At 47.4% G+C, this 21,764-nt stretch overlaps 9 protein-coding genes across 9 annotated transcripts; 4 read left to right on the top strand and 5 right to left on the bottom strand.

The window, feature by feature from the left end:
• Positions 1 to 43: 43 nt before the first annotated feature.
• Positions 44 to 4,730, bottom strand: F5147DRAFT_670095 (SNF2 family N-terminal domain-containing protein). The gene is made up of 19 exons (XM_041435507.1): positions 3,935 to 4,730; positions 3,829 to 3,885; positions 3,350 to 3,779; positions 3,212 to 3,301; positions 3,088 to 3,159; positions 2,898 to 3,038; positions 2,846 to 2,850; positions 2,300 to 2,719; positions 2,141 to 2,251; positions 2,050 to 2,092; positions 1,952 to 1,999; positions 1,605 to 1,892; positions 1,290 to 1,556; positions 988 to 1,238; positions 706 to 935; positions 625 to 651; positions 539 to 575; positions 429 to 487; positions 44 to 378 (listed from the first exon to the last, which is right to left on the bottom strand). The coding sequence occupies exons 1-19, from the start codon at positions 4,677 to 4,679 to the stop codon at positions 232 to 234; spliced, it is 3,468 nt and encodes a 1,155-aa protein (XP_041298655.1). The 5' UTR covers positions 4,680 to 4,730; the 3' UTR covers positions 44 to 231.
• Positions 4,731 to 6,683: 1,953 nt separating this feature from the next.
• On the top strand, positions 6,684 to 8,932 carry F5147DRAFT_807203 (laccase; the record flags this gene model as incomplete). The annotated part of the gene is made up of 12 exons (XM_041443377.1): positions 6,684 to 6,796; positions 6,841 to 6,892; positions 6,945 to 7,013; positions 7,071 to 7,220; positions 7,269 to 7,353; positions 7,403 to 7,430; positions 7,487 to 8,189; positions 8,242 to 8,262; positions 8,322 to 8,470; positions 8,526 to 8,549; positions 8,603 to 8,664; positions 8,714 to 8,932. Coding segments are annotated over 12 exons (1,530 nt in total), but the record flags the coding sequence as incomplete, so codon positions are not given.
• A 316-nt stretch (positions 8,933 to 9,248) lies between these two features.
• Positions 9,249 to 10,224, bottom strand: F5147DRAFT_670083 (uncharacterized protein). The gene is made up of 5 exons (XM_041435506.1): positions 10,063 to 10,224; positions 9,816 to 10,001; positions 9,542 to 9,754; positions 9,430 to 9,491; positions 9,249 to 9,373 (listed from the first exon to the last, which is right to left on the bottom strand). Exons 1-4 carry the CDS (start codon positions 10,151 to 10,153, stop codon positions 9,448 to 9,450), a joined length of 534 nt encoding a protein of 177 aa, XP_041298653.1. The 5' UTR covers positions 10,154 to 10,224; the 3' UTR covers positions 9,249 to 9,373; positions 9,430 to 9,447.
• Positions 10,225 to 11,645: 1,421 nt separating this feature from the next.
• Positions 11,646 to 12,203, top strand: F5147DRAFT_768270 (Cupredoxin; the record flags this gene model as incomplete). The annotated part of the gene is made up of 5 exons (XM_041440948.1): positions 11,646 to 11,675; positions 11,754 to 11,872; positions 11,918 to 11,941; positions 11,995 to 12,056; positions 12,106 to 12,203. 5 exons carry the CDS (start codon positions 11,646 to 11,648, stop codon positions 12,201 to 12,203), a joined length of 333 nt encoding a protein of 110 aa, XP_041298652.1.
• Positions 12,204 to 13,296: 1,093 nt separating this feature from the next.
• On the top strand, positions 13,297 to 15,638 carry F5147DRAFT_566096 (amino acid/polyamine transporter I; the record flags this gene model as incomplete). Its single annotated transcript, XM_041430786.1, has 15 exons — positions 13,297 to 13,416; positions 13,470 to 13,516; positions 13,579 to 13,633; positions 13,695 to 13,775; positions 13,826 to 13,892; positions 13,942 to 13,974; positions 14,025 to 14,118; positions 14,169 to 14,270; positions 14,321 to 14,412; positions 14,460 to 14,522; positions 14,576 to 14,646; positions 14,693 to 14,729; positions 14,780 to 14,927; positions 14,976 to 15,288; positions 15,336 to 15,638. The coding sequence occupies 15 exons, from the start codon at positions 13,297 to 13,299 to the stop codon at positions 15,636 to 15,638; spliced, it is 1,626 nt and encodes a 541-aa protein (XP_041298651.1).
• A 149-nt stretch (positions 15,639 to 15,787) lies between these two features.
• On the top strand, positions 15,788 to 16,565 carry F5147DRAFT_670055 (uncharacterized protein). Its single transcript, XM_041435505.1, has 3 exons — positions 15,788 to 16,033; positions 16,154 to 16,260; positions 16,320 to 16,565. The coding sequence occupies exons 1-3, from the start codon at positions 15,860 to 15,862 to the stop codon at positions 16,342 to 16,344; spliced, it is 306 nt and encodes a 101-aa protein (XP_041298650.1). The 5' UTR covers positions 15,788 to 15,859; the 3' UTR covers positions 16,345 to 16,565.
• A 90-nt stretch (positions 16,566 to 16,655) lies between these two features.
• On the bottom strand, positions 16,656 to 17,383 carry F5147DRAFT_670052 (uncharacterized protein). The gene is made up of 3 exons (XM_041435504.1): positions 16,939 to 17,383; positions 16,826 to 16,887; positions 16,656 to 16,777 (listed from the first exon to the last, which is right to left on the bottom strand). Exons 1-2 carry the CDS (start codon positions 17,353 to 17,355, stop codon positions 16,831 to 16,833), a joined length of 474 nt encoding a protein of 157 aa, XP_041298649.1. The 5' UTR covers positions 17,356 to 17,383; the 3' UTR covers positions 16,656 to 16,777; positions 16,826 to 16,830.
• A 1,296-nt stretch (positions 17,384 to 18,679) lies between these two features.
• Positions 18,680 to 20,505, bottom strand: F5147DRAFT_768267 (uncharacterized protein; the record flags this gene model as incomplete). Its single annotated transcript, XM_041440947.1, has 5 exons — positions 18,680 to 18,941; positions 18,994 to 19,533; positions 19,591 to 19,904; positions 19,955 to 20,293; positions 20,341 to 20,505. 5 exons carry the CDS (start codon positions 20,503 to 20,505, stop codon positions 18,680 to 18,682), a joined length of 1,620 nt encoding a protein of 539 aa, XP_041298648.1.
• Positions 20,506 to 20,863: 358 nt separating this feature from the next.
• Positions 20,864 to 21,712, bottom strand: F5147DRAFT_258154 (uncharacterized protein). Its single transcript, XM_041428884.1, has 3 exons — positions 21,611 to 21,712; positions 21,373 to 21,548; positions 20,864 to 21,317 (listed from the first exon to the last, which is right to left on the bottom strand). Exons 2-3 carry the CDS (start codon positions 21,524 to 21,526, stop codon positions 20,983 to 20,985), a joined length of 489 nt encoding a protein of 162 aa, XP_041298647.1. The 5' UTR covers positions 21,527 to 21,548; positions 21,611 to 21,712; the 3' UTR covers positions 20,864 to 20,982.
• Between the last annotated feature and the right edge of the window lie 52 nt (positions 21,713 to 21,764).

Genomic DNA, 21,764 nt, shown 5'->3' with positions numbered 1-21,764 from the left:
TGCTGCGAGACTCGCAATTAGTTTGCCGATCGAAGGTGATCATGACATGTTCATTGGAGATAATCATGGAATTATTATTTTTACTCAGTTCAGCTACCTGCGTCTGGATCGTGGGTTTCGAAGTTCCTGTCGAAGTCCATTTTGATTGGACCATTAAAATTTCTTGCTCCGTAGACTTACATCTAGTTCGATGCCATTCGAAGAGAAGCACCATTTATACAAGAGCTGTTATTAATCATCACCGAATATAACTTTCAGATTCTCGAGGCTCTCCGGGTCTGCTTTGCCCGATTTATCGCTCCCTCGGAATGCCTCTTTGACGATGGCGGTCTTGCGTTTTTGGATCTGGAGTATGCGGCCTTCGATGGTGTGATCGACCTCGGAGAAGGTTTAATGGATATGGTGAACAGAAATCAAGACGAGCTCACTATAAAGTGTTTGACATAGACAGTTTTCTCTTGGCCTATTCGGTGCACGCGATCGATGGCTGTCACCAAAATCAGTACGGTCAACTATAGACGGATACCCGGACACCAACCTTGATTTTCAGTTGCCGCGTTCCACCAGCAGTCCATCTGAGCAATATTCATCAGTGGCACGGAGCGACAAGTTCCGGGGACTAACCATGAAAACGTGGTTGGCGCTCGTCAGCTATCGTTTGAAGTAACGTTCAGGAGATTCAAGAGGCAGGTGACTTGCGCTTACGTTCAGACCAACGCCACCTGCTTTCAAGCTGACAATGAGAACCTTGGGTTTCCGCTCGTTCTGCTTGAATTCTGATATGGCAGCATTGCGCTTCTTGAGGTCCATTGATCCATCAAAACGGTACCACGACAGGCGTTCACGGTCCAGTGCCACAGAGATAAGCGAAAGGAAGGACGTAAACTGCGAGAAGACGACAGCGCGGAAGTATGGGTCTTGATCTCGAATTCGTCCTGGAACCAACTTAGCTCAGAGTTGGAATGGACTATGCAAAAGAACACCTACTGAGGTTTTGTACCAGCGCATCCAGTTTCGTGGATGATCTAAAATCATTTCGGCGCAGGAAGACTTCTGACGTCGACGTCCCTTCTTTTTCGTCCCCTGTGGACTCCTGGTGTGGGCTATCTTGACCAGACGATCGGAGAACCTCAATGAGATCTTGCTCCTTGACTGGTCCATGTGAGCACGTCGGGCATCGTGGCACCTCTCCCTTGTCCGTGCATGTCGCAAGATATGATATAATGCATTCTTTACAACTGTGTTATAACGTTAGCATTGGTAGATGAAACGGACAGTATTATGCGCACCATTGATGCATACAGGGAGGGATGATGGACGGTGTCTGCATCACATCAAGGCAGATCGGGCATTCTGCATCATTGGACATGTTAAGGTTGGCTAAAACACTCTCAGCATAGGCCGCTTTCGAGCTACTCCCCGAATCACGCTCTGAGATGTCATTCATCAGGGTGTCCACGTCGATCGCTCCATCTTTGGAGTGTCCAGAAGGTTTAGTCTCTATCCCATCGCTAGTATCAGTGACCAGATCTGGATGAAGCACTGCCCGGCGCAGTCTTGAAAAAGAGGTAAGATTAAGATACGTCAGGCATCGAACATCTTACCTCATAATCATAGCAAGAATGTGGGTGTAGTTTTTGCCTACAAGCCCTTTCGCGTTGAGCTGATCGAAGTTCCGCTTTGCCGCATTGTAAATAGAGTCGTATATCTTTTGTTCTGCAGGTGTAAAGTGCAGTGTATCGACAGTGACCTCCTTCGCAGGTAATTCGACGATGCGTTTGCCAGAATTATCACGCATGTTCTTCTCGCGTCGGAGAAGGACACTCTCAAGGATTACTTGCACTATTTCTATTGCCTTGGGATCGCGAGCAAGGAATGGCACAGTAATGAAGCTGAAAAATGGCTTCAGTCTTAAGAAGAATGAAAATTCACGAGAAGGATAGACACATACGAGCGGAAGAATGAGTACGATGACCACGGTGTATACTCCAGGAATTGACTGATACGAGATCAGTTAAACTATTGTATATGTACACTTTTGTTACTCACAGAAGCGAATGAAGGTCCTCCAGTTTATTGACAATGGGAGTTCCTGATCGTAATTTAGCATCTGGATTATGAGAGACACCAGTGTAGTCACCTGTTACGGCCCATCTACGTCTAGCACGAAGAGCATACACAGCTCGTGCGGTCTTACTTGTCCTGGACTTGCAGTGATGAGCTTCGTCCAAAATGACTCGCAGCCACTTCACTTCACAAGCCGTTAATCGAGGGATTTTTGTTGATCCCTGAGACATACCTTGGAAAATAGAAGATTGACCACCAGACTTGAGCAGTTTGGAGTGTTCGGAGGCAAGTACGCCGTAGGATGTAATAATCACGGTGATAGACGCATCATCCATCGAATTATCTTCTATACCATCCAGGTCCAGCCTATTCTGTCCGTGCCAGACACTGACTCTGAGGGTCCCTGGTGCACTCGACCGCTGGAGTTCCTCGTGCCACTGGGAGAGCAGTGAGGTAGGAGCAACAATCAATGTTGCAGAAGGGCCTTCGGTAGGCTTCTTTGTTTGCCTGAGAGCTCTTGACCGAAAGGCATTGTCAAGTTTCAGCTGACGAATGCGTGCAAGATCCCTGGAAGTATCCTCAGGAAGAATAGGTTCCGGATCTCGGTTTGTATGAATGAGAGCAGATAACATGATGGTTTTTCCCATTCCCACTGAGATGTATGAATCAGCTCTGATCACTGCACAAAGGTTACAGGGACGCACTCTCTGCGTGGTGTGCCATATTGAAAGGTTGTTGTTTATGAGTAAGGTAATGTCAGATGAGAACTGCACCTTACCATCACTGGCAGGGAATAAGTATTTAGTAATCAACGAATGTTTGCTACTTACGCGAGGATCCCTCCTTTGAGTTTGCGTTCGGCCTTAGGAAAGTCAAGACTGAGTTCTCCAGAGTAAGGGTTGAAGTAGAACGGCTTCTCGTCTGCAGTCAGATCGATTATACCATCTCGAGGTTCGGCAGGGAAAGCATACCTATAAGAACAGTTGATCGCTGTTCCTATAGCATGTTTTGGGGACTTACTCGCTCCATAGAGGGTGCATAGACACAGCTTCTCTAGCAGACATTTCGCCTGATTCCTTTGAATGCATCCACCTTGTATGAGTCAGTAGGGGAGAATTAGAAATTCGATGATATTCCGGCCCACATAAGCGCTTGTTTCTGGTATCCCCTTAGTGTTAATGTAAAGGTGCCAGGAGGATCCATCTCAGCCATCGATTGATCATGCTTCTGGGCTCTAGAAAACTGTCAATATGATAGCCTGACGTCACAAAATGATACCCGCTTCTTGTAGATGACATCCAACTCGCTGTCAGATAACTCCTCGCCTTCTTCTATTTCTACTTCCTCGCCGTCGCCAACAATTTCAATTCTCTTTTTCTTGGCATCGCCGGGATGTTGCGTCAGTTTATTGTTCATGCCGTCAGATCCATTTTCCATGTTGTCATTATCTTGGACGCGGGCTCCCCTACAAGGGCGGAGGTTAACAGCATCGAAGAGAGAGAGTAGCGCAGATTTGCGTTCTCTGAGAGTTTGTTCATCTTGTGTCTCTTGTCCCTGATTGAACATCGCCTTCGGTGCCCCCTCCGCGGAAGTACTCGGTGGTTTGAATGCAGATGCACGGACATATACAGACAATGAGACTATCAGGTCTGCACCAGAATATAGAGTGGCCGGGCAGTCCACCACTGTACTGCCCTTGAAGTCGACGATCCCTGGACGCCGTGGTAAATGCAAGGCTAATTCAGATGGAAGATAAAGTACCGAAGTCAAGAAGCCTTGAAACCCAAGATGAAACATGCTGTGGAAGACGGCCAAACTCTGGTTGAAATATGTGAGCACCCTTACATCATTTGCAGATGATACTCACCGAAACCACGGTCATTTGTAAGGCGAACTACGGTGTCAGCTTTCTTCGTCGTTTTGGGTGGCTGCGATTTCAGCATAGCACCGAGGGTGAGTTGCTTCTTTTTACCATTACCGGGAAGGACTTTCTTCTTTCCTTTGCCGGAAACCGGTAGGCCAGATTTAAAATCATCAGGATCATCCCGTTCAATGTGAATGGTGCCGCCTGGTTTGATATAACCTTTGCCTCTGACAGTACTCCACGCATTTCCAACAAGGAATGATCCAAGATATGCAGAATGACCAGACGATCCTTGTCCAGTACGCACCTGAACCTTAGAAGGAGGTGAGAGTCGCCTCTTTTTGACCGGTGGTTCTTCACGAGAAGGACCTGGCACCGGCGAGGAACTTCTGAGAGAGGGCCCTGATGACATACTACTGACGCTGGAAGCTCGAGGAACCTCTTCAAATGAGGGTATCTCCAGGTCGCTTTCGCTGTCATTGCCATTCATGATCAATTCTGAATTAATCGCAATTGGCCTTGGAGTTTGGAAACGTGGAATATCTTCATCATCACTATCGGCAAAGAACAGACGCTTCTCTTGCGGGGAGTGGGGCGGACCCAATGGGGGAGCTAGTTGGTGAGATGCTGACTGCACTGATACGCCAATCTGACTCGGAACCGTCACGGTTGTGGACTTCGCATCATCTTCCTCATCGTCAGGATCTGCGAAAAAAAGACCATCACGAGGTCGAAAGTCGTGGGTCATGAAAGTTCTTTTGTATAGAAGACGAGAGACTGCGCTGCTGGGGGATGATAGATCCGACGCGCCAACACAAGTCAAATATGAGACGCGTCCGATTTGTTTGGCTGTGTTACTATGTACTAGCTCTCAGGCTCTTGCCGTTCAATTTAGACTCGGACCACGTCGTCGCATCCACTGTACTCAACGGCTTGTCAAACGGCAGTACTTTGGCTCTCAAGCGCTTAATGTTTAACCGTGCCAACACATCCAGTTTCACTATTTCGCTAGTGACACGCCCATTGGAGTTGCCGTGGTCGATGCAATGAATAGGCTCAAAGAACGATCGACACCAGCCCTTACTATGTAAAATGGAAGGAATTCAATATGTGCTAAGACTGGAGATCGTTACTAGTACACCATTGGAAGTCGTAGTTCGTGCGCTACGGGATCTTCGCCCTCCCTACTAGTAGGTATGGTACGTTAATCACCTCACTATTTGTCCAACATACAATATACCTTTAATGAACCAAACGCGTCCTCAACAATCCAGTACCGTACAGCTAACTCATCGTATGCCACGGCCTCGGCTGACTCCAGTGCACACATGTCAATGGTCCCGATTCCTTTCTGGTACTTTCCTGAATTATACTGTTATCTGCTCTCAACTATATTTGCCTATAGCGTTCACCCAACATCAGTGATTTTATGTCCGCTCAGGGCCCAGCCATTCTTTGCAAGATGGCTTGCAAGATATTCGTACTTGAGCGTGGACGATCACTTAGTCCCCTGCTTCCTTTGATGCGACGAGGCGCTTATGATTCAAATTGCATCGCGTCTACAACCAACTATAACCTCGTGGTTCTATATTTATACCGATGACATTAATTATAGCCTCCGTTTTCAAATTAATTGCACCTGCGGAATCACAGCAACACCTGATAGCGGTCCAGAAGGTGTCACCTGAGCTCAGCAGCCATCATGGTTCAACGGATAATGTTCATGTGCCTATACAGACACTTGATAGCTCCAAGCTACGTCACCGCAATGCGGTCCAATGAATCAAATTACAACAATAACATACTGTCGGATTGCAGTATGTTTTTAGCTGCGGAGGTATAATTAGATTCGACTCATCAGTTTGTCGGGTGTTCATGCTACATAGTAACAGGTGGTCTGACGCGGGAGGAAGCAGCTACTCGCGCTCTTGAAAAATTGTTGTAAGCCAACCTTTTACTTACAGAGCTCATTCAATCTGACGTTACTTACTGGGCAACTACTATGCAACGTTGCTGCGGCACCAAAGATCTCCGCTTATAAACAGATCCATCTCCATACCAGTCTTGAACTCGGCAACTGTCAAATTTATCGCTACAGTGCCTGGGGCCAAGTCTTGAAGATCTGTGGTCGGTCGTGGCCCGTGGGTATTTTGACACCTCTGCCGAGGGTTAATGTTCTACTACCGGTATCGCTTGGCTAGTGATTTGATCATATTGCATTATACAAGGCGGTCCGTCGTGTCCTGCATGCCCAAAATAGGTCCGAAGGCAGTAACTGTAACTGACATGACAGCATAGTAGCTGCCTCTCGAACCATCAATGCTTATTCAGGTGATCCGTTGCAACGCCCCCGACCAACGACATCCACAAAACGTGCGGAAGACATGAAAGCGCATTCAGGTACTCCGGTCAGCCGCCAAGTCCCTTTTGGACTACCCAGCTTCGAAGAGCTCGTATCGCTGACGGAGAGTGCCTTTGACAGGTAATCAAATTTTCCATTCTACAAAGTCCGTAGTGCATTCGAGTTGATCGGTGGAGACCTATAGCTGGGAACCTGCTGGGACGTACCAGTACAGGGGATTACTGCCTCGTAGTCAATTATTTCGATCCACGAATCGGAAGTTATACAGACCGACTCTCTGATCCAGAGGGCGATACCAGGAGCACTACTTAAGCTGAAGGATTCAATGTATTTCGCTCATCCTCCTCCTCCTATTGACTCGAGTTTCGAGTCATGTTCCAACTCTATGTACTCATATGCCTTCTGGCATGCCTCCAGGGTCGTGCCGTGACTATTGGCCCAGTTTCTGACCTCGTCATTGCCAATGGCATTGTATCCCCAGACGGGTTCACCAGATCGTCAGTGTTTGCTTAATTTTCGACCTATTTGATTACTGAATCCATTACAGAGGGGTTCTTGCCGGTGGCACTCATCCCGGGCCCACTATTGTAGCTCAGAAGGTAGCATCGACTTTGCATGCGCAAACTCTTGGTTGACCTCACGTGTATTTAGGGAGATACGTTCAAGATCAACGTCACGAACCAATTGACTAACGATTCGATGCTAACGAGTACAAGTATTGTGAGTACCAGCCGATAAATGCATATAGGAGCTTACGATGATGTCCGTTGCAAACAGCACTGGCATGGACTATTCCAACACCATAGCAACCAAATGGACGGCGTGTCATTTGTTACTCAATGTCCGATCGCTCCGGGACACTCTTTTTTGTATGACTTCAATGCTACCGACCAAGTGGGAACGTACTGGTACCACTCTCATTATGGAGTACGTACTTCGATGTATTCATGATGTCGGAAACTGATTCTAATTTAGGAGCAATACTGCGATGGTCTACGAGGTCCGCTGATCATCTACAATCCCAACGACCCATACAGTTCATTGTATGATATCGATGACGGTGAGTGCGTTCGACGAAACGGAGTTGCGTTTCTGACATTTGAATGAAGAATCTAGCATTATCACATTGATGGACTGGTAAGAAAAGAAAAGGCTGATACATCTTTTTGTTATTAATTCGACTTGCTTTGTAGGTATAACTTGCCATCGCCTCTAGTGCAGAGACAAGTAATTGCCGACTCGGTGCTTATCAATGGTGTCGGGCGTTATGATGGAGGGCCAGATGTGCCTTTCGCCGTCATCGACGTTCAGCCAGGAAAGCGATATCGTTTTCGCTTGCTGAACATGGCGTGCAAGCCCAACTACATTTTCTCGATCGACAGCCACAATCTTACCATCATCGAAGTCGATGGCCAATACGTCGAGCCGCTCGTAGTGGACTCTATCCAGATCTACGCTGCGCAACGATACTCCTTCATTCTCGAGACAAACCAGCCTGTCGACAATTATTGGGTGCATGCCGATCCCGATGCGGGTACAAATGCCACGGCTATCTTTCGATATGCAGGCGCTCCCGATGCAGACCCCCAGAACATGACAAACTCGGACTGGGATGCTCTGAATGAGACTAGCCTACACCCCCTAACTCCGCCTTCGCCTCGTTTACTGCAGGAACCAGACGTCAAACTTGACCTTGTTCTTGGGAAAAATCTGTCCAATTTCAACTTCCTCATCAATAACGTCCAGTACACTTCTCCTAGTATCCCTGTCCTACTACAGTTACTGAGCGGTGCTATGACGGCTGCGGATCTTGCGCCCAACGGCTCCGTATACACTCTGCCACGGAATAAGGTTATCGAACTTACGTTCAATCCCGATAACTCCCCTGGGGGTCCTGTGAGTCCATTTCAAAATGACGTGTATGTCCTTGACTGACATGTCTTTACAGCATCCGTTCCATCTTCATGGGGTACGTCTTGGCGTGTCATCTACATACACTCGATGGACTAATAATAATTTGGTTTGTAGCATAGTTTCGCTGTTATCAGGAGTGCTGGAAGTACCGCTTATAACTACGTCGACCCCGTCATGCGCGATACAGTGACCACTGGCAACACTGGTGATCGCGTAACTATCCGATTCATCACCGATAACCCTGGGCCTTGGCTGTTGCATTGGTAAGTGTTATATCTATGTCTTTTTAGCTGGTAATGACTTTTTGTCTTTGTAAAGCCATATCGATTGGCATCTATCCGCGTGAGTTACTTCTTTCACTGACCCTAGACTCGAATTAATCATTGGATTCGTAGCGGACTAGCTATAGTATTCGCAGAGGCTCCTGAAGATGTGGCGGCTTCGCAACCTCTCAATAGTAAGCACCGAGCACTGTAAACTAAACCGTGTCTGACGATCAGCATTAGATGCTTCGAAGCAGCTCTGTCCGATATACAATAGCATTCCTCAGCAAAATTTCCCTCTCCCTCCCGTTGATTGATATTTTTAGTTTTTATACCTCCATTTTTTCCAGAGAGCATCAAACAGGACATTTTCAAATACGATTTGTAGATTCGTAATAGGTCGGACACGATAAATAGTAAATAGCCCTCGTTCTTAATCATGATGTAGAAGTGATGTCCGAGCTGATCGACAATCATTCGTGCCGTTCGTCCGTGTCATCAGCACTTAGCCACAAGTGTATGCACCCCGTATCTTGTGTTCCACATGGAGAGAGATGCGTTCAACCGCACCGCATAGAGGTACCAGAATAACATCATTTATTTTTGATGGTCGGCGATCCTTAGCGTTGCCTTAGCGTACAACCTCGTATGGTAGTCAGCAGTAGGAAGACGTGCTGCATGTGACCGCATTCTGAATCTAAATTTAGACTTAGCTCAGTCAGTAAAGTGCAACAGTGAACACGTCACTGTCAACAAATACTTGTGCAAGACACTAAGCTTATTGATTGAGTCCGTACTCGATTACCTACTCTCATGCGAGCTAGGCTGCATCCTGATACTGTAGCTATATGATGTATGAAACTCAGTACCACGCCTTCTCGCAACCCTTTCCTGATTCGAAAGCTGAACAAACAGCAATAAGACTTCATAGTAGTAATGCAAGAGGAAAAAACCAGTACCTCTCTCGGATATATTGCTTAGTTGTAGCGCTTCTCGTCCTTGAGACGGTAAACAAAAGCCTCTGGTGACAGGTGTTATACATAGTGATCCAGCAGGCCTGTAATGACTTACTTCTCTTGTGAACATCATTGTGGTTGGCTTCGCCGCTTGCATCAGAATCGAGGGAACGACGAGGCGACATGAGTGTATCAGGTTTATCAGGTGTAAGCGCTTTGTGTACTCCGTCACGTGACGTTGGTGTGAGCTCCGATTCTAGTACCTTCGGCATTTTAAGCACCGAATAATCCCAATCAATTACAACAGGCTCCTGGCGCCCAGCCAGAGCTGCATAGCATCTCCGAGTCAGCATCACTCTCATCAGCAAGAATGGCACGAGTCCTCTCACAAGTAGGTGTTTCATTGTGGTCAGCTTCGCCGCTTGCAACAGAATTGAGGGAGCGACGAGACGACGCGGGTGTATCTCCAAAGTCGACCGAGTCAGGTGTATCAAGTTTGATGGCACTAGCAATATTAATGAGCCCATAATCATAATCAATTGTGCTAGGATTAAGCTCCTGGGGCTTATCCAGAGCTGCATAGCATCTCCGAGTCAGCGTCACTCTCATCAACAAGAATAGCACAGGCCCTCTCACAAATACGTGCTTTGACCAATTTTGGTGTCGGATGTGACGCAGCAATAGCAGCAAATGTAACGAGTGTGGTGAAGATGAGTGTGAGTTGCATGGTTGGAAACGACAGTGGGTATTTGGGTGCTATGGACCTCTAGTCAAAATCGCGAGGGCTTTCAAGTTTTATTTGCCATAAACTAAAATGCAATATCGTAAGAACCACCTAGGTTCATCGGATACCTTCTAATTTGACGCTTACTAGATGTCCACGGGAGTTCGCGCATTTTTGGCAAAACGGTTATTACTCCACATCGCACAAACAAATAAAATTAATTCTTTGACAGTTCGATAGCGTGACATCGAAAGTACAACGTCTGCTAGTTTCTTTTTCGAAAATCGACGTGTTGAGTCCAGCAGAGAGTTACCGCGCAGAAAAGTGCAATTTTCCCTAGAGTTCGCGCACTTCGTCACACTATGTCACACGTCTGCCGCAATGCCTTTTCACGCTCCGCAGAGTCCGCACCGTTTGAGTATTGTGAAGTTGTGCATGGTGTAAAGCATTCCGGCATTGCGGAGTTTTGATTACACAGTCTCTATGTAACGCTTTGGGCAGATTGTCACGTTTGGGGCTTATTTCTTCATCGCAGATGATCCTGACAAGCATGTGCCCCGGATAAATTTGTTTTAGTATTCTCTAATCATGTATAACCATCTCACAATATTCCAGAATTATATGTGGAGATCTGACCTTTAGAGCGAGCCTTCTATGCCTCTCGCACTGATAAGTTGTCCATGGAACAAGATCTACTTCGATTTTCTTCAAAAAAAAAATATGGCAGTGTGTATTATGTTTGGGCGAATCCAGATCTATCATGGATAAGGATTCCGTGTAGAATTGCGTGTGCTAGAGTCAATGCGCGGACTCTTGGGACACACGGACTCGTGGGACCATCTAGTACCGGACATGTTATATTTCGGATCCGTGGCTGGCTAAGACGAACTTTACGTAGTTAGAACCAGTGGTACCTAGGTTCATCGGATGCCTTCCGACTTGACGCTTACCGGACGGATCCGTGGCTGGCTACTAAGACAAACTTCAGCTGCCATTACCACTCCGAAATTGTTCGGCTCCTACATCGGAGAGCCCGGGTCTCTTAGACCATGTACAGTGTGTTGCATATCAAGCTGCAGCACGAGTTTTTTCAAAAATTGAGTGATGTGTGACCTGTTAGCATTCCGAAGTAGTAGAGCTGATCGCGGCGAAGTAGATCGGCTCGCAACAAGGTGGGAAACTTCATGAGTCCCTGAACTTGCCCTGAACGCATTAATTAGCATCAGTGAAGACCTACTACTACTTGACCTTGTTCTTAGGAAAAATCTATCCAATTTCAACTTCCTCATCAATAACGTCCAGTACATTTCTCCTAGTGTCCCTGTCCTATTACAGTTACTGAGCGGTGCTGTGACGGCGGCGGATCTTGCGCCCAACGGCTCCGTATATACTCTGCCACGGAATAAGGTTATCGAACTTACGTTCAATCCTGATAATTCTCCTGGCCAGGGTCCTATGAGTCCATTTCAAAATGACGTGTATGTCCTTGACTGACATGTCTTCACATCCGTTCCATCTTCATGGGGTACGTTTTGGCGTGTCATCTACATACACTCGATGGACTAATCATAATTGGTTTGTAGCACAGTTTTGCTGTTATCAGGAGTGCTGGAAGTACCGCGTCGACCCCGTTATGCGCGATACAGTGACCACTGGCAACACCGGTGACAGTGTAGCTATCCGGTTCATCACCGACAACCCTGGACCTTGGCTGTTGCATTGGTAAGTGTTATGTTTAGCTGGTAATGACTTTCGTTCTTTGTGAAGCCATATCGATTGGCATCTATCTGCGTGAGTTACTTCTTTCACTGAGCCTGGACTCGAATTGATCATTGGATCCGTAGCGGACTGGCTATTGTATTCGCAGAGGCTCCTGAAGATGTTGCGACTTCGCAGCCTTTCAACAGTAAGCACCGAGCACTATGAACCAAACCGGGTCTGACTATCAACGTTAGATGCTTCGAGGCAGCTCTGTCCGATATACAATAGCATTCCTCAGCAGAATTTCCCTCTCCAGGCTCTCCCTCCCGCGTTGATTGATATTTCTGGTTGATGCCTTCATTTGTTCTAGGGAACTGTCTATACTTGCAACTCTGAAAGGGCCGCGGGTTGCTATGTCAAATTGAAAGTGCACACCTAAGGTAAGTTAACGCTCCTATATACTGCGGTCCTCAGATAGTGAGTGCTTTTCTGATTGGCAGGCGTAATCACTAAATATAGAAGCAACTATTTTTGGCATCATTTTACGGTATGAGCTCTCTGCCACTCGGGGCAGTGGGGTAACATGCAAAAGGAAGGCGAAGGCCGGCGCCCAGGGCCCAAGGAGCTGGAATGGGCCTGCAGTATCGGATGGTGTGTTTGATCCGTTAGTCATTGCGGAAATTCCCGCAGCGCTGAAGCCTGAGAGTGGGAGTCGGCATATGAATGTGAGTGCAGGAAACCAAATTTGAGGCAGCAGCTTTGTGAAGATTTTTGGGACAAGTGACGGAAAAGGCAGTTAAGGAATGTGTGAATTTACTGATTTTGATTTTGACATGTCTACTGATGGCCAAATATAAAATTCAAAGTTCAAAATCTTCACTGCTAAAACTTCAAAGCACGCGTTCATCCTCTGACTCAGAGCCAGCAAAGACATATTTCACTGTCTCATGGTACTGAAACACAGCTACGACTATCTGCGAAAGCTAGGCAACCCTGAGAAGTGCGCAAAGAAGTCAAGAACCAGAACGCTTATTCTGCTGACAGCAGAGGTATGGTAAAGGTTACGGTGGGCTGCTGTTACTTGTACCACGCCTGTCCCGCATGAGGCCCATGACTTGATGTCGACCTAGCCTTCTCACGTTCTCGTTGATGTCCAGTTGTTCGACCCTGGCTGATTGACCACGCACGTCAGATTCAGACAGCCTAGTGTCCGCAGTTTGCTTGTAAGTCGAGATAAATTTCAGTGATCTCTTGGTTCAATTTCCGTTTGGATCGTAGAGAGGCTCCACCATATGTATGGCATCAGGAAGTCTCGGTCGTTACGATCACCTAAGGTGGATACTGAGAGTGCTTCCTGGTGATTCCCGGTCGACTATCAATCTCTTTTATACTGCGTGGCCAATAGCTCAGGCTCATTCGAAATCGCCCACTTGCAACAGTGCAATATGGCAGCTCCGAGCGCTTCAGCGATTTCAAAGTTGCACCCGCAACCAGGTGCAGATGAGGCGACTCTCGCCAAGCTAGGATATAAGCAGGAATTTCGCAGGGAGTTCACTCCGCTGGAGGTGAGTTTGATTTCAGACTCTTTCATGTACGTGACACAAGCTAACAATTGCAGGTGGCTGGACTTGCATTCAGCTTCGTTGGAGTAGTTCCTTCTATAGCGTAAGCTGTCACTATGGCACAAGCCAATCGAAATTGTATATCAATGACGAAAAATTGTTCAGCTCCGTGCTCTTCTATACAATACCAAACGGTGGACCTGTCGCGATGGTTTGGGGTGTAAGCTTTCATCACACGTGGAGATTGCTGTTTTGTAACGTCTCACCTTTCCTCTGCGCAGTGGGTATTTGCTTGCCCCTTTATTCTGTGCACCGGGTTGGCGTTGGCAGAGCTCGCATCAGCAGCACCTACCTCTGGCGGCGTATGTTATCGACGCTGTCGCTGTTTCACACTTGACTGAACACAATCTAGCTATACTATTGGACTTACTCTCTCGCTTCCCCACGATGCCGCAATTTTCTGTCTTGGATAGTTGGCTGTAAGTCCTGCATTTTGATGCGACATGCAGCCAGTCCTGACATCTGCAGATTCGAATACCATAGAGATGATCACAGCAGTTGGTAAGACGGGTTTCATTTTTCAACAGTCTCCCCCTGATCACGCGTGCTAGCTTCCGTAAACTGGGCCTGTGCAATTCAAATTACTGCAGCAATCAGGATTGCCTCCTCTGACCAGACATATACGACTACCAACCAGCAGCTCTAGTAAGCTCATTCCTATACAGACACGACACTCTTCATACTGGTTGTTATAGTGGTATATACGCAGCTTTGGGTTTGTCACAAGCTGTCCTTGTGAGCCTCGGTACCAAAGTTTTGGCAAGGTTGCAGAGACTATTCACGTTGGTGAATGCAGCGTAGGTGTTGTAGAGTTCGTCCACGATCATTGTTTCAAATCCTCCAATAGCCTTTGCTTCATAATCATCATCGCGCTTCCGATCGCAACGCCACCGGTTTATCGAAACAACGCAAATTTTGCACTAGGGGAATTCACTAACTGTATGTATCATCGTCAAATTACGCTCGCAGCTCACAATCAGTTGTAGTGGCCGGCTGGCCCTCTGGATTCGCATTTATTTTGAGCTTAATGGCTCCTCTTTATACAATAGGTTAGACCATATTCTTTCGAATGATTTCTCCATGACCATCTTTAACCCACCAGGGGGTTATGATGCTAGCGTTCACATGAGCGAGGAGGCCTCGAATGCCGCTATGGCGATACCATGGGCAATAGTAAGTGACACTAGAAATGATCAATTGCTGTATTTATCTCAGTCAGGTCAGTTCCATTATTGTATCAGCCTTCCTTGGTTTGGGTATGTGGAATGATACGTCACTCTGATCTTGATGACTTATTCTAATCTAGGAGTCAACATCTCCCTTGCCTTTTGCATGGGCACTGATATCGGCAGCCTCTTCAATAGCCCTATTGGTCAGCCTATGGCACAAATCTTATTCAATTCGCTCGGGCAGCAGAAAGCCCTGGCTCTATGGTGTCTCATTATTATAGCGGAGTACGTTTTAGTGCCGTGTAGCGTATTCCCAGCCTAACCATAGAGCAGGTACATGGTGGCATCGAACTGCCTCCTGGTCGGTTCTCGTCAAACGTTTGCATTTGCTCGTGATGGAGCCATCCCTTTTTCACGGTATTTATACCGGATCAATCGCTACACAGGAACACCCGTCAATACAGTTTGGTTCGAAATCATCTGCTCTCTGGCAATTGGACTTTTGTCGTTCGTGAGCACCGAAGCCATCGATGCGGTATTCACAATTGCTATCACCGCGTCGTATATCGCCTACATAACGCCGATCACGAACCGCTTTGTGTTCCAGAATGATTTTAAACCCGGTCCGTTTTATCTGGGGAAACTGGTGGGTTAATCGGCGTGATGTATTCTTGAACTAATATGCCTCTGCAGAGCTTTCCAGTCTCTGTGATCGCTGTGGCGTGGATGGTCTTCATGATCCTTGTTTTCTTCTTCCCCGCGACCCCGCAAACAACGGCACAGGAGATGAACTATACAGTTGTGGTACTTGGAGGGTTCATGTTTCTGGCGATTTCCTGGTATTATTTCCCGGTGTACGGAGGCGTGCATTGGTACACTGGACCCATATCCAACTATACGCCGGCCATCAGAGGTGAAAACAAAGACGAAGATTCTATATCGGAGAGGAAGGAACATGATGCCGATATCTATGTTGAAGCGGTGGATCATGTATAAGAAGTGTTCGTATAATACTGTCGTGAAGTCAACGGCATATAAAAATGATACATATGTATTCGATAGCATACAACATACAGTGTTGTATACAAACCTAGAGTACGAGTTTTTCAAAATTTGGCAGCTCGCTGCCTTTACCAGGACTCTTTGGAAAATTGGTCAGGACGGCTATTACGAATTATTTTACAAACACCGATCTCGCCTCGTGCACCTCTAAAGTCATGTGCATGCACTCGGCATATGCGAACATGCGCTCAGGGAGTCGCGTCCCAGAGCTACTACTCGTTTTTCTCCCGTCATCATTCCTCCTTACCCGTTCTCACATTGACTCTCATCGTTTTGGAGGAAATGTCGGAAAATACCCCTACCACAGCCGCTTCCTCTGTTCCTCTCCAGTAAGAATTTATATATTTCACCCTTGAACATTTTTCTTCCCAGGTATTGTTATCCACCTTGATGACACTTGGAACAAGAAAATCGATTTTGCCGAGTTGAAGTTTGATTCGTGGCGACAGGAGATCCACCACAGTTCGGAACAAGACAAACACCTCAGCGCAGCCCAAATTGAGTGTCATTTGAGAGACATATGTGTGTTCGTTGGCGGAGTGGATGATACACGACGGTACAAGTGTAGATCATTCCAAGGATATGAGATTGACACTTACATAAAGTGCTCCGTAGGCATAAAAGCAATCCCGTATGGTGACGCAAATGATGCGCGCTAGGTTGTCCCACGGCCGTCAAAGGCGCTGCACCTAGAACCTAAACGGCTAAAAAAAAGGTTGTGTATGTACTATGGATGCGACTTGCTCGTGGAGGATATTGGCAAAGCACCGCCGAACCAACTCACTTAGCGTACAACCTGGTATGGTAGTTAGTCAGTCTAGTAGAACAATGCGCTGCATGTGATCACATTTAGAATCTCAATTTAGACCTAGTCTTGAAGTCAGTAGTTGGACAAGGGCCCACCGCCACGTCGCTGTCAACAAATACTTGTCCAAGACACTAAACGTATTAATTGATTGAGTCCGTCCTCGATTATCTACTCTCGTGCGAGCTAGGCTGCGCCTGATACTGTAGTTCTGCTATGATATATGAAACTCGATATATCTTCTCGCAACCCTTTCCTAATTCGAAAGCTAAACAATAATAAGACTTCATAGTAATGCAAGAAGAAAAATCAATACCTCTCTCAGATATATTGCCTAGTTGTAGCGCTTTTCGTCCTTGAGACGGTGAACAAAAGCTTCTGATGTGATAGGTGTTATAAATAGGATCCAACAGGCTTGTAATGACTTACTTCTCTTGTGAACACGGTGAGATCCAACGTCCTCGCGCGCCGTGTCGACGCTGTCACTGTTGTTGCTTTCAACGTCGGTTGAATGAGAGACGCAGGACCCAGAGTCATGGGACTTGTTGTTTCTCCTGTAAGAAACAGCATCCTCGCGCCCCGTGTCGCCGCCGTCACTGTTACTTTTGTCGGTTGAACGAGAGACGCAGGACTCAGAGTCATGAGAGTTAGTGCTTCTCTTGTGAGACCCAACATCCTCACGCCACGTGTCACCGTTGTCGCTTTTGTCGGTTGAATGAGAGGCGCAGGACTCAGAGTCATGGGAGTTAGTGCTTCTCTTGTAAGACCCAGCATCCTCGCGCCCCATGTCGCCGCTGTCACTGTTACTTTTGTCAGTTGAACGAGAGACGCAGGACTCAGAGTCATGGGAGTTAGTGCTTCTCTTGTGAGACCCAACATCCTCGCGCGCCGTGTCGCCGCTGTCACTGTTGTCGATTTTGTCGGTTGAACGAGAGACGCAGGACTCAGAGTCATGGGATTTAGTGCTTCTCTTGTAAGACCCAACATCCTCGCGCCCTGTGTCGCCGCTGTCACTGTTGTCACTTTTGTCGATTGAATGAGAGACGCAGGACTCAGAGTCATGGGAGTTGGGGATTCTCTTGTGAATAATGACGTCATCGTCATTACTAGGCGACATGGGCTTCGCTAGGTCGATCGGGTAAATTACATCAGGTGCATCAGGCATCCCAAGCCTGGGTTTGAGATGATCAACGAGGTTGGAGGAAAGCTCCTGGGGCCTAGCCAGAGCTGCATAGCATATCAGCACCGACAAAAAAGGCACGAGTCCACGGTGCTCACAAGTACGTTTTTCGACCAAATTTAGTGTCGGATGTGACACAGCAATAGCAGCAAATGTAACGAGTGTGGTGAAAATGAGTGTGAGTTGCATGGTTGGAATCAACGATGGATATTTGGGTGCTAGGGACCCTCTAGTCGAAATCGCGAGGGCTTTTATTTGCCACGAACTGAAATGTAGTATCGTAAGAACCACCTAGGTTCATCGGATACCTTCTGACTCGACGCTTACCGGACATGTTATTTCGGATCCATGGCTGGCTAAGACAAACTTTACCTAGTCGTAAGAACCACCTAGGTTCATCGGATACCTTCCGACTTGACGCTTACCAGACATGGTATAGTATTTTGGATCTATGGCCGGCTAAAACGAACTTCACCCTCAAACATGGACCGACAAGCCGTGGAGCGGAATGGTGGCGGAGGTAACAGGTCACTAGTACACACTCAAAGTTCAAATCTTCGGTTTCTGGTACCGTGTACTAGTGCCCTGTTAGCATTCCGAAGTACTACATCACAGGGACAAAAGGATATGACGGGTTACATATCTTTTTCCTTTCATTCCAGATGCGGGCAGCCTCACGTATCCTTCTGCTTCTTCAGATCCGGGATGTAGGGTCCAACTAATCCAGCTTCGTCTAGCTCGGGCCGGTGATATAATCTCATGGGGTTGGGCTGGACCGAGCGTTAGCTCAGGGTGGGACGCAAGCAGATGGATCCGCTGGGAGGGGGGGAAAACTGCTTACGGATTCGATCATGCCTCATGACTCGCTAGCTAGCTTCACACTAAGAAGTTAAGTAGAACGGACGCAACGATGGGATGATCATTAAAAGATCAGTAGTACGAAGTGATGGACAAATTGCACTTCACCTCTCGCAGCACAAACCAACGTTCCTACCTCCCAAGCTTCACCCGCTTCCTAACGGGGGTATCCGAATTCAGAACAGCCGACGGAACGCGTTTCTTGGCACTTATGTCCCACCCGCTCTTTCCAAGCAACAACACATCAGGCGAAGAGTTTGGGAGCCATATTTCCCCCTCAGCATCCTCGTCTTCCTCCATCACATTGCCCAGGCTGTCAGAGGAGAAGTCAAATAAAGGGACAGATGTGCAAGGAAGCTCGTTGTCATCTGTGTCGAGCAGCGTAAGACTCGAGCTCCGCGCAATCAGAGGACTCGAAGATCGTCCTGTGAGGTGTGGACTCGAACTCCCAGCAATAGGTATAGGACTTGACCTCCGAGCTGACGCATTTGACACGGGGAGGCGGTTTCTTCACAGGCGTTGCTGTTACGAGGGTGATCGCCGGTGCTGCGCGAGATTGGGAGGATTGGGACTGGGAATCAGTGCGCCCGATGATACGCTTAGCGGTTGCAGCAGGCATCTTTGTATCTGCCTGTGACACCGTGGCTGTCGACCGGTCTTTCCCCTTCCATGTACGAGACATGCTGATCTGTCGGGTTAGTGCACGCTGAAGTGCCTTGTCCTGCGTTGCGCCTACGCTTGCTGCACGTTCCTTTTCTTTTTCCTGGGCGAGCGAAATGGACAACGAGCGAGTGCGAGCAGGGGCCCTTATTGTTACACCACTTTGTGAGCCTGCTGCAGTAGTCGATGATGAATGATGAGAACGATACCCATGAAGTGATTTCTCTGTAGATGGGCCGGGAGAAGAAGGTTCGTCGGAGAAGGGAGAGTTTGGGAAGAGTTTGGAGCGCAGGAGGGCACATTGTTCCGGGAGTTTTGATTTGAACCTATAATGATTGGATGATTAGTATCGTGATTTATATGTGCGTAAGGCGGTCACTCACAGTGGTTCAACTACATCCTCACAAAACTTTTGCATCCAGTCACGTTCATTCTTGTTGCGGGTCGCAATCTCAGTGCAAGAAGTATTCATAAGTGATACGAGCTGCCACATTGAGAGTTTGTCCATGAAGGACTCGAGACGCTCGATCGAAGACGGGATGATCAAGTTTGGTTTTTCCTTCTTCTTTTTCCGTGAACGGCTGGGTTTGATGGGCGAAATAAATGAAATATTATCGGTGGGTGGTACTTCGACAGGCGGTAATGGGGTGCATGGTCCAGGAAGAGAGAGCTTGAGGAAATAGAGCAGGATCTGAATCTGGATTCTACAAAGTCGTTATGATGCGCCCAAAAGCGAGATAAATGCACTTCCTCACGCTGCTCCATGCGCTCGAGCCAACCTGACCTCCATTTCTCTTCTAGCATCGTGTTATCTTCTCCGCTGAGGTGTTCGCCACACTCTGCGCTGCCATCAACTTTCTCATACCCCAAAGCATACCACATCATGCTCTCCTCTGCTTCGCCTGCACCGCCTCCGTCTGCGAGAATCTGAGGAAGCTCATTATGGTACTTGTTCGCGGCTGCGCGAAGAGAGAGAAGGAGAGGTTCGATAAAGGGGTGAAGAGGATGTGGCTGGTCTTCTGCGAGATCCGGAGTGCCTCGAATGCGGAGAAGAGATGTAATAAAGAGAGAGAATGGCATGATTGACTATATTGCTGTTAGTAAATATATAGAATGGTTAGAGAAGGACGTACATGAGGAAGCCATAGAAAGTGAAGGTAGGTGCACTGGACAAAGAGGGCTGGATCTGCTGGATCATGATCTTGAAACGGGTAGTCTCTGCTCAGACTCTTTTCTTGGGCTGCAGTCCATTTGAGTGAGGCTGGCGTGTGCAAAACAAAAGCTTGCTGAAGTGACATCGGCGATCCTCAGTTGAGGTAAGTCGATGAAACGCGTCGCACGTGACCGCGTATTCTTCAAGTTGTTCGGGCGGCAGCCCGGCTGCCTCCAATTGCCAATCCTGCTCATCGATTATTCCACTTAATCCCATGTATGTATGGTGGACAGTCGCGAAATTACTCCTGCGATGGTCCTGAGTACTATCATCCTGTTTTTGTTTCTCCCACACAAATTTGTAGGTTGGGTGTTTGAATACGGTCTTTTTTTTATATACCAAAGTAGATTTCACGAGACATCGTAGCTACCCAGGATTTTCATTGTGTCTAACCCAATATAAATACGAATTCTGGTTTACATCAAGTACTACTAGTACAAGTTGGGACTGACTATGTTCTAACACCCCTTGCGAATCATTGCCTATTTTACAGCTGAAAAACAATAAGAAATGATAGTAGAAACAAAGAGCAGCAATACCTCTCTTAGATACATATTAGTCGTCACACCTCTTGGTGTTGGACTGGTAACCAGAAGCCTCTGTTGCGATAAGTGGTGTTACACATGGGTGATCGATTAATCCACCAGGCATATAATGGCTTACCTCTCTGGTGGACATAGTTAGGTTCAGGATCCTCACGCCTAGAGTGCGAGTCGGGCGAGTCGGGAGAGTCGGGAGAGTCGGGAGAGTCGGGAGAATCGGGAGAGTCAGGGGAGTCAGGGAAGTCGGGGCAGTCGGGTGAATCAGGAGAGTCGAGCGAACCAGGAGAACCAGGAGAACCAGGGTCCCTGGTGTCAAAAACAACAATGTTACAGGGAAGGCCGTGCTGAGCCAAAGCTGTATAACATATCAGTATCACTTCCAATAACTAGAGAGGCGCACGAGTGCTCACAAGTGCAATCCGTCCCCATTTCTGGCGTGGGATATGCCACAGCAATAGTGGCAAGGGTTACGAGGATCGCGAAACCAAGTGAGGGCTGCATGGTTGGAAGTAAGAAGAGTAAGGGCTGTTTTGAACGCTTTCTTGGCTCCCTGTTTTTATACATTATTGCGCAAAGTTCTTTAGAACTACCTGAGGAGAACAGGAGGTCAACTTCGATCAACACGTCAGCGCTCAACTACACACGGACATATCGTAACACCGAGAGGATACCGCGGTGTTATGATAATCGAGAACCTTTGTTTACAAGGCGTCCTCATATATGATCCGAGCCTGTTCTGGCTGGTACGAACTTCAAATCTCTTCTCTTCAAGTTGCTGTATCGATTGCTTATGCGAGGCCCT

Source organism: Suillus discolor, assembly GCF_016758755.1.
Source record: "Suillus discolor strain FC423 chromosome Unknown F5147scaffold_4, whole genome shotgun sequence".
NCBI lineage: Eukaryota > Fungi > Basidiomycota > Agaricomycetes > Boletales > Suillaceae > Suillus > Suillus discolor.
Note: the sequence above shows the minus strand (reverse complement) of the source record. Positions and strands in the feature narration are given on the sequence as shown.